At 36.9% G+C, this 11,130-nt stretch overlaps 1 protein-coding gene across 5 annotated transcripts in view; it reads left to right on the top strand.

Annotated features, from left to right (window-relative positions):
- Window positions 1–11,130, top strand: part of LOC122531515 (zinc finger protein 239-like) — a 42,136-nt gene that overhangs the window by 29,280 nt on the left and 1,726 nt on the right. For all 5 annotated transcript variants that reach the window (XM_043659515.1, XM_043659512.1, XM_043659510.1 and 2 more), the window contains 2 exons: window positions 82–1,170; window positions 8,715–9,395. In XM_043659515.1, coding sequence (XP_043515450.1) covers window positions 283–1,170; window positions 8,715–9,395 — 1,569 coding nt within the window. In that variant the 5' untranslated portion in view covers window positions 82–282. The remainder of the gene's footprint in view (window positions 1–81; window positions 1,171–8,714; window positions 9,396–11,130) is intronic.

Here is an 11,130-nt window from a genome sequence, read left to right on the forward strand (position 1 = left end):
AACAGAATCGTTCGCATCGTCCATAAATAAATACCTTCGTGCGCCTCTTTGAATAACCGAGCCGAACTGTTCTGGTTTCAGGAAGTATTGCTGGCGCATAGTAGAACGTCGACGCATTGCGAGCCGATCACGGTGATCCTGGCCGGAGTGGAGGCGCCAGAGTTGGCGGCGATCCTCGGCTTCGTGTACACAGGAAGCGCGACGGTGCCACGTCCTCGTTTGGACGCGTTCCTGCATGCCGCCGAGGCCCTCCACATCAGGCTTCCGCCGGTGCCAGTCGTGATGACTTGCACGCAGCCCGACTGCAAGCAAGAAGACATCGAGGACGTGAAGATCAGCCCCAAGTACCTGCAGTGCGATCAGTATCCGTGCTGCGAGCGCTGGTACCATTCGCGCAGGAATCAAGATGGAGATCCCGCGAGCAAGGTGGAACCCTATCCGGCGATCGAGTCCTTGGCAAACGCGAGAGAAATCAGACCGCTTCCTGAATCGATGAACTTTACCGGGCCGAGATACGGGCCAGGCAGATATTGCTCTACAACCTGGCCCGTTCCTCCTTTCGCGAGCGCCGCTCAGGAAAAGATCGCGCACAGCAGCGTGGATCAGCGCGTAGATAAGGACGTCAGACGGTATCATCCGATCTCCGTAATGCCTGGAATCGATAGCATTAGCGACACGGCGAGTGGACACGCGGAGAATTCGTTCGTTGGCTGCGACTCCACGGAGGCGACTTGCCAGCGGGAATTCTGCTTCACCAGCAGCCTGTACGACCTTTGTAACAGGCAGTTGGATCCACTCGAGGCAAGAACGAGGGAGGACCGGAATCGTTTCCAGGCTACGAACGAAGAGGAAGCTCTAGGGAAGGATCTATCCGCCTGTGGTGGCTGTCACGATCAGGAGATCCCCGGAGGACGTCTTAGCGTGATTCATCCTCGAGTCAGCCCCTGTCAGGGTAAAACCGTGGCTCTACAGCTACCGGAACGTGGCGGATCGTGCGAGAAGTCGTACCCTGGCGAGGATTTGACTTGCCGTGGAAGCTGTTTCGTTTGGAAATCACCGAGGAGGCAGGTGGCCAACAGAGTCACAGCCTCGCCGTGGAAGCAAACTATCAGGCCCTATCATTTGCCCAAGTTACAGCCGATAGTGCTTCAGCCTCACGTCGACGATGCTGTAAGTGTTTTTCATTCGATTCTTTCACACGATCGTCTCTGCGAGCTTGCCCTACGCGAAACAGATTGCGAAAGTTGGCAGAGAAGATTACGGTTTCGTTAAGAAGGGAAAATCGCGTAGCAAGAGACGTTAATTGTGAGTGACTGGCGTGTAATCGATACTTGGACGAAGCACACGATAATCTTTTGTAACCGAAGAAATGTCAGGTACATGGGAATCTGTCTGTCTATCGTGGCGTTAACGTAAATCGGTCGTATTCTCACCCACAATTCATACACCATGTACGTTCGAACACTGAGCAAAGTACAATCACTTCAAGAGCAAGCGGTAATTTTCGTTGTGCAGAGTACTTGGATGGCGTTTAAATGGCCGCCGCGGTCATTTACTGGCCTGATACAAATTGAATAAGTATTCCGTAAACATCTCGTATAGCTGGAAGGTAGACACGAAGCGAGATTTCTGTTTCAAGGTGCCCATTACATTCGACTGTGGTATTTATTATCCTTTCGGAATATTATTTATCTCGTAAACTAATCGCTCCCGGGATATCCGATTGCACAATCCGGATGAGTTTGATAGTAGGGAAAACTAAACAGGAACTTGCAATATCTGTGTATACAGATGTTCTAGTAAATGAATCTAGGCCATATAATTAAATGCAGTTAAATATTACATTGGTTGTGTTCTCTCGAATTTTGAAAGAAAGTAAAAGAAGGACTCCAATATAATCTTTCATTGTCGTATTTTCAGTACTTGCATTATTCTTTCGACAGCCGATAATTGGCTCGAGCGTCTTTCAATTTGATGGGTCAGCTACACGCATGTTTCTCGAGTTAATGATTAACTAGGTTCCTGGGCAAATATATAATAAATATAATAAATATAATAAATATAAATATGAGTATAAATGATAAATAATAAATATAAATATAATATCAGATTTAGGATATTTTATGATAGGCCAAGGTAATCACTGCACTTAGGACAGTCAGTCAAACTCCACATAGTTGTGTTTTTTAACCTAACACGTTCGTTTTATTCCTCCTTGTTTCATGTTAGAAGATGTAATAGTTTTGACATCTTTTATCCTTTCCGGGCGACTGTTCTGTTTCTGTTGGAAGAAGAGCGAAAGATAACGTCAACATACTCCCTTTCACCGCTTTCAAGAAAATTGGAACAACATCTTTCGATGCTCGGAGAGGATCGACGAAATACCGGAGAAAATTTCGGCGTGATCCAATGCCTGAGGAGGAGGTTTTTCGTAACATGTTAGATTTTCAGTTGCACAAGACTCGATGAATTTGTTCGGTCGATTATCGGCCAGATACAATTACCGATTCCCGTTCCGTGCCTTCATATTGTTACATCACGTCGCACACACGGATCTCGGCCAGATCAGGTTACTAATCTTGCTTGGTAGCAATCGCTATCCTTTCGTACAGAAAGTGACTTGTTTACTATGGCTTTTGATCAAGATGGAGGGACTTTGCGCTCTCATTCTTCGAGACTCTTTACCATATGGAAGCTAATCACGAAGGCAGAGTTGCTAAATGACAGAATACTACTTTACATTATCTATATATTTTAATAAATATATTGTATTTTAATATATTTTAACGTATCGTTCGATAATAAAATGATTTAGATTTTTACCATATGCATGCTATCATAGAGACAACGTTATTAAACTGGCATCTTTTTTTAATAATTACGAAAATATTTCGTTATTTATTATTTTAACAAAATATATTGCATTTTAATATGTCATTGTCATTCTTCAATGATGAAAGATTTGGAGTTTGAATAAATATTAATTTCAGATTGAGTTTTTACTCATTTACAAATGATTTGCATTGACGATTTAAAACTATTCATATTATGTATAGAGAGAAAACATCGTTGGATTAATAATTTTACTTTTTCCTTAATTACTAATCATATAAAGCTTCGAACGGCTTTATAAAATTTAATAGAAAACTTTTTATACCTCCGTATAAAATAATTTCAAAATAATATCCCTTCAATTGCTGTCTCTCCCTATTATTATTAACAATATCTACTTTTTTTTTGTTGTCAATCAAGTTATTATTATCGAGAAATCTAACATCTTCATTTCAAACAGGACACTCCATCTTTAAATTTCACGTACAGAATAAGATTTATCGAACCGGAAATGGAGGTGTTCGAATGATCGAACGGAAGCAAAATCTTGACAGATCACGGGACACTTTTCTTCGTTTACGAAATTAGAAATGCCAGTGGCTCGATTCAGCGAAGCAGCGAAAGATTAACGAGTGTGAAAATACTTGCATTATTCTTTCGCCATGATGGTTTAGCGCGTCATTGTGCGTTGGTAGGATGAGTCGTTTCAAAGGCTAATCGAGTGAAACCGGTGTAGGCCGACCGCGCATGCGAAACGTTCCCAAACTCCTCTGTTTTTCCTGTAATTATTTTCCAGAATTATCGCGGCAGTGTGTTTTTTCAAATTAAACGGTCCGTTAAGCAAACGGACTCTCTTGCAGTTTCGGTCGTAGCTCCGTCGTAAAATCAACTAACCAGTTAATTTACCTTTGCTTTTATTTCACACGCTCCGCGACTCCTCTTTCGTTCCTCCCCCTTTCGTTCGTTTTGTAAATCCTTAACGTGAAATCACGCGTTCGGCATTCCGCTCGCTCGCTACTTCTTCCTCCTCCTCTTCTCGCGTTTGATGATCTCTCGAACATGCTCGGGTCGTTGCATAACATTCAACCGTCTGCACTGCTCGAGATCGTCCCCGTTTCAGATATAAAACACTTATGGAAAGTCCGCGATCACGGCTTGTACCGCCTTAGACGTTTTAAATATATTCAACCATTTGTCTTCTCGCAACGGTATTAAATTTTAGCTTTATTCAATGTACGCCTCCGGAGTCCGATTTCTTCTCTAATGTGTTCCTCTCCAGATCAACTAAATGGTATATCGCGTTTCAAAAGCTCGAGATTGTTGCTTTAATTGCCGACATATTTCTTCAGTCGGTAATTAACACTTGGAACAGAATTGCATCCTATGCTTCTCAGAATCAATACAATTAATTTTCAACGCAGAGCAATATAATTAATTTCCGCAACGTAGAGCTGCGGTATCTTCTCGTAACGATTTTATATTTCTCCAATTGGAAGTCAAACATGCTACTGTAAGTTTCACAGTTTAAACATTTTAAACATCGTAGCGCATAAAACTAGATGACCAGTATTTATTTTATACGCGTTTATTAGAAACAAGCAAGAAATCTTGAAGTCAAAGAAACAACTACTTCTTAAATCATCGATTCTGAGTCGTTCGTCATTTTATCAATAAGTCAAATAATTTCATTTGAATTTCATTCACAATTACTCTTTCTTTCTCTCGCTGCTTTCAGGCTCGATGTTTTTCAAAAAGGAAGCCTCAAATCGAAAGATTTTATTTCATATCGTCTTTTTTATTTTTTTTTATTTTTTTGGCGTAACATCATGTTATCCAGACGCATCCTGTATTAGACTAGTTACTCTCGCAAGCGAATTTGCAACTAATGCAATCGATACAAATTGGTCTCTTATTGATTCAAGTGTGCGCATGCGGAGAACATGAAATATTGGTCATTCTCTGAATCACTCGGTTAAAAGGTTAACCCGTTCGGTAGCTTTGCCGATCCTGTTTCTCATTTCATGACTGAAATCTGCTATCTACCGTGTCAATCGTAAAAAAAAGAATGTTTTCGTTGCTGATGCAAGTAGAGCAGAAATTGTTTTGAACCGTCAAGGCGCCACGTCGTTAGAGATAGTATCGTTTGACAAAACTAGGCCTCCGTTAATCGTCTGCAAACAATTATCTTCTTCACGCATTCGATCTGATAGAGTATGTCATGCTAGAAGCAATTCCGGGCCGACAATTTATTTTAAATTTATTTTAAATTGTCGAATGTTAAAGGCTTTTCAACCACTAGTTATTTTATTATCTTGATTGGTCTATCGTTGAAGCATGCAATTTCTTGATTCTACAAAACGTGATGTTAAAAGCTTCTCTATGAGAAGCATCGCAAAATATTTCAAACAAAAATTCACTTCTCAATGAAGTGTATTGTCTGTTTATTCTATCATTCTGATTATTGACTAGAAAGTCAATTACAGTTTCGATTCGTTGAGAAAGAAATTGTTTAATTGGAATTTATATCAGCCTTCAATACAGTAGTCGTAATATTACTTATGATTTTTTATTTACTTGGCAATTTATTTGTTTCGTTGATGAATTTTTCATTTATGTTGTTAACGCGGGTTTTTAAAAAATTAAAAAATGCAAAATATATGCAATATAAATATATATAAATTTTCATTAATCTTTAATAAATATTCAAAACGAATTCAAATTTTATTTTTTTATTATATTCATAAAAGTATAGATTAAAAAATAAAAATATAAATTAAAAATGTAATTATTTAAATATTCTTCCAATGCATCTGCAATCTGATTCTCAATATTGAATATTTATCTTCAAGCGTTTTATGAATTTTTTAATCGACCTATCAGTGTGTAAAAAATGACTCTTCAATTGCAAATTTTTCTGACATTCATGCAAAATATAACGTTTAAAATTCACAATTTATTAATATAAACTTAACAATAATTAATTCTTTCGACAATTTTGATAGTTTTATAATTTATAATTTCAGTCGATCAGTCTGGTATGTCTTACGTGAATATAAAACAACTGTGCGATATCATTTGAAAAACGTGATTTAATTTTTTATGAAAAAGAACATACATAGTTCCACAGTTGTTTTTACGAAAAATCTAAGGAATGTCACGAGGTTGCAAAAGTGCAATATATAATATGTAAAAATGTATAAATATTTGATGAAACAAATATCGATTCAAGCAGCACGTAATAATATAAAATTGCACGAAAATCCGCAGACTAATTACAAGTATCGCAGTGACCGATTCGCAAACCACCCTGCACAGTCCGATCGCTTGTTGATTTCTGATGGAAACAAGAAAGACGCAAGAAGCGCCGAGGGAACAAACAGGGACCCACTTTATTCTTCATCGACCTTTCACCACAAATGAAAGCACGCGGTTAAACCGTGCGCGTCTCGATATGCCAGCCCCGTTCATTTTGCTTTCTTCAGCTGAAATATTCAGAGGAATCAGTGCACCTCCGGATGTGCACTTTTTACAGGCTCATTTAGTAAATTCGATACACGATAATTCGATGGTGCCAGGTGATAAAAACGTGTCCGCGACATCAGCTGCCCCGTCTTGCTTCTTGGCCAATGTCATTTTTATTAATGAAACTATCAGTTACACGCCACTGCCTTTTACTCGTTTTTCCATCTCTTTTCACTTTCTCTCTCTCTCTCTCTCTCTCTCTCTCTCTTCTTCCCCCTCCCTTTTTTTTTGTTAATTTCGCCTTTTCGTTTTCGAAAAGGATGGGCCAGAAGGTGGCACAGACCAGCTGGTGGCACCAGCCAGCTGCTGGAATTGTTTTTACATGTTATTACACGCAATCTGGAGAGGAGCGTTTTCTCTTTCGACACGTGCACTGATATGCTCCAGATTTTTTTCTGATTAACTTTACTACCTTGCGCAATCTGGTCCCGTGTACCTTCATGCAAAATCTCTCCTCTCCTTTTCTCTACCATTCTTTTTTCCTCTTACTTATCGACCGCGACGAAGCGCACCTTTCTTTTTCCTTTTACTTATCGGTGCAACGAAGCGCACCTTTCTTTTAAACCGTCGGACAACCGTGACGGATTTATCGGGATACATTATTATGAAAAACAATGTAAAAAAAAATGTTCTGTTTTTACGTAAATGTCGAGAAAAGAAGTTATCGGAAAATTCTAGGAGTGTATAACTTATTAAATTGGATCGAGAATGATCCCTTATTGATAGTTTGGGGATTAAGAAAAACTGGGTATATGATTTCGAAGATTGATAGTGGAATTATTGGCAGAAAATAGATTGCAGGATTTTTATTTGCGAAATACGTGGAACGTTTTTCCTTGAAAAATCTCGTGTTTAAACATCTCTCAATGTTTCACATTGTTTAAATTTTTAACACTATCTTTATCGTGTTTTTATTCTCTTCTTCAATATGACCAATAATGTTATTTGCTTTTCACGTTGCGACATATCATCAAAAATTTATTAAAAAATTTCTTAAATAATTCATAAAATATAGGAGTAAGAAAATGATTAAAAATGATCAATTCTGAGTCTATTTGCAAACGAAAAATACGTATAGGATGTTAATGTAATTTCTTTGCTTTTCTTTTTCCATTTTTCATTTGCAATTTTGTTTCAACGTTAATGAATTCTGTTCTTTAATCATATCTTTAATCATCAGTGTGATCATAAAAGGAAATTTCAAAAATTCTCTTAATATTTTTTTGTTACTAATTTAGATTCTGTTTATTATCTTTATTGTTTGCTACTATTATTTTTTTGATTTAGTACTGTAGATTACCACCTTAGTTTACTATTCTTTTAGTTTTTTATTTTTAATTTTGTAACTTCATGAACTATCAAGGAATTATTATTTGATTTTTAATGAATTAATATATAATACGTATAGTAAGCATTTTCAATGAATGAGAGACTTTTGCAATTAATCTGCGTATATCGTAAAAATGCAAAAGCATTCAAAATGTATATAAAATAATTCATAAAATAACATGTAAATATAATAAAATAATATATAAAATATTCAAAATAATATATTTTCTAATATCTAGTAAGTAAAACAAATATATAGTTATACATTTCCATATAAATATATAACTATATATGATTTCTAATGAATCATAGATTAGGATTTTTATTTATTTATCCATTTATTTATGTCCATGAGAAACGAATTCTTATGAATATCCGCAGTCTAATTAATCACAAACTAATTGTCATTACAATATAACGAACTCACGGCCGTCTTCCTTTAGTTAAAAATTCCTAGAAAATTCTTTTATTCCCGACTGATCTGTCGACGTGAGCTGCGATCAGAATAAACATTCATTGATCATGAACGGGGCGAAATACAAATAAATGAAATCTACATGCATTCGCGCGCAGATACTCCACTTATTTAGATACGCATCGATTTGTATCTGTTGGAATCCCGTCGGTGCGTTATCAGACTAATAAATTACGCTAAAAACTTTTCCTTGCCGTATCGCGCATGTGTAAATTATTAGAATGATGGATGATCGCCGGTTACATCGGGGGGTCCAGTAACTCGAGAATAATAATTAGAAAATTACGAATCGATGATTAACGGCCCAGCCGACACTTCTCCGAGCCTAATTGCTTCCGACGATTTTCTCTAATGATAATTGAGGGTTTCGCGGGGAACAAGCAAAAAATCCGTACCGTCTTTATGCTCGAGTAAATCACGGATGATGAATTACACGCGCAACGCGCATCCATGTACAATGTGCAATTAAAAAATGCAGCCTGATAAGGTTAAATGTAGATCAAAGTTGTGAGATTGAAGAGGGGATCGTAACGGTTCCGGTATGATCTTGTTACAGAGAACCGGGGAAAGTCAACGAGCGGTGGAAGCCACGCGACCTCCAGCGATCTCCACGAGTCCCAGTCGACAATCCTTCAAAAATGTCACGCCTGCGGACCGTTACTACGACGTCGAAGTTCCTACTGTTCACGAAGTGACGCACGATAACGATAAGAAACTATTGGAACCGAGTTCCACATTGGTGCCGAGGCCTCGAGAGTTTTATCCGCCTCAAGTTCCATCGTCGTCGACGATCGCGCAAATCTCGTCACCGTTGTCGAGCAACGACGTTGTCAGGAACAACGAGATACAATCTCAAAACGTAATATCCACGGCGACGAAATCGTTATCGAGCGCTACGGAGAATAATCAGTCGAACGTGAACCGAAAGGATGGCTATTTCGGGCAAACGTTGTCACAGTCGCCGCAGAAGCTGGAGATTTCCCATCCCGTTAGCAGACTGTGCGACACGATCGAGTCAATTGGCAAAATCGATCGTTCAACCAGCGTGGAAGCCGAGAAGCCGGAGAACGAGGCAAGGATCGACGATAAACTGGCTGAGAGAGTCATTGTCAACAGTGATAACAATAATAACGACGCGGAGGTCAATCAGGATGGCGTGCAACGTGGCAAAGCAGCGCCGGAGAATCATAGGTGCGATCAGTGTGGCAAGACTTTCGTTACCAAAGCCTCCTTGAAGGTACTGACTGTCGATTGGCTGCTTGATACTTTTTTCTGCTTTTTTTTTCCTTTTTCTTCTTCTTCTTCTTCTTCTTGTTCTCATCTAATAACTGTGTACATTACTGACCGTTACAACTGATTAACTGTCCTGGTCGGAAGATAGAATTATCGAAGATAGAATTATAAAAATTTTTTTTACGACTTTTTCCTGCATTACTAAAATCATGAATAATAACACCGCTGAGAGAATTCGTGATTGCTTTCCACATTTCCACATTACATTACATTCCGCTTTACAATTCCGCTGTTCTATTGAAATTACTGAAATTAATTCTTAAAATTTTGCAATCTCTATACTATGTATCTCTATATCTATGTATCGCTAAAGCTACTATTTCAGCTGGATATCGTAGCAAAGTTCCACATGAAGCTTACAATTTCTTCTCTCGTTATCAAAAACATTTCCCAAATTATCAAGTTGGCTAAAAAATTATCGTTTTTTAACCAAAATTATTAATTATTGCTAATTTATATTTATTTAGTAACTAGAGAGTTCTTTAGTTGTTATTATTAGAATATACATACTTCCAATGATTTTACAAACTGATACTCTGTATTAAATTTCATTCCTGTCTTTCGAAAAGATTTGATCAAATCAACGACAAATCAATTTATACAAAAAGAATTTCAAAAGCGTAAACGTATCTTAAAACCGATAGAATTCTCGACAGTACGTTACTTTTATTTTTTAGCTTACATTCCGACGATGAAAATGTACATTTAGATAACATTTTACCTATCCTATAACCTGATGAAAAATCTTTAGTAATTAGCTACGACTAAAAAACGATAGAAAACTTAATATTTCATTTTCTTGATTCCTATCGCGTCTCACGAGAACTTTTCAGTTAATTCAATTATTAAAATTATTATCAATATAGCTATATTTCTTATCTAAATTCCGTATTCTGTGTAATTACGAATTTAAATGCCTGCCACAAGAATTTTCAATTTGATATCATTAATTGCTACTAAAACCAATAAAAATATTAAAAATTAATTGAAATTCCCTATTTCCTGTACATGGTATTGCAAAATGTTCGACTTCTGACGCTAATTTTAAACGAACGTAACAGTTTTATTACAATATACAAACTTTTAATTCATTAATTCTTTTATGACTCTTAATTCGTCATCTATTTATATCAATTAATTTGAGTAAATATTTTTAATTTTGCTTGATTAAATATTTTTATAAAGATTATTATTAATTTATTTTCCTAAAAATTTGACGTTTCGGCGTCAATAAATTCTTCGAAGGCATTTTCAATAGCTTTCTGACTTGTAAATGTTCCTTCTTTCTCGTTGAAAAAATGGCTTAGAATCGAAATATTTAAAAAAATAAAGAAAAAGGCTTAAAGTAGAATATTTAAAACAAAAAAGAAAAAGGCTTAAAGTAGAATTCGTCACACGAATTTTCCACATATGTAGGTGATGCAACTGTCGTTAAACTCGGCAAAGATTCCCTATTTCCTTTCTCTAATTACAAATTTAGAATTAGACAGGAATTTTCTATCTTGGTGTAATCATTGCTAAAAGTAACTACGGACCAATGAAAAATCGTATAAAATCACCTTACATTTCGTTTCTGCAATCACAGATCCAGAACTGCACAAGAATTTTCGATACACGTACGACGCTGAACTCGCCGAAGGCTTTAATAATCAAATACGATTAACAAAAAAGAAAAAAAA

The sequence above is a fragment of the Frieseomelitta varia genome, unplaced genomic scaffold (genome assembly GCF_011392965.1).
Source record: "Frieseomelitta varia isolate USP_RPSP 00005682 unplaced genomic scaffold, Fvar_1.2 scaffold_404, whole genome shotgun sequence".
Taxonomy (NCBI): Eukaryota; Metazoa; Arthropoda; class Insecta; order Hymenoptera; family Apidae; genus Frieseomelitta; species Frieseomelitta varia.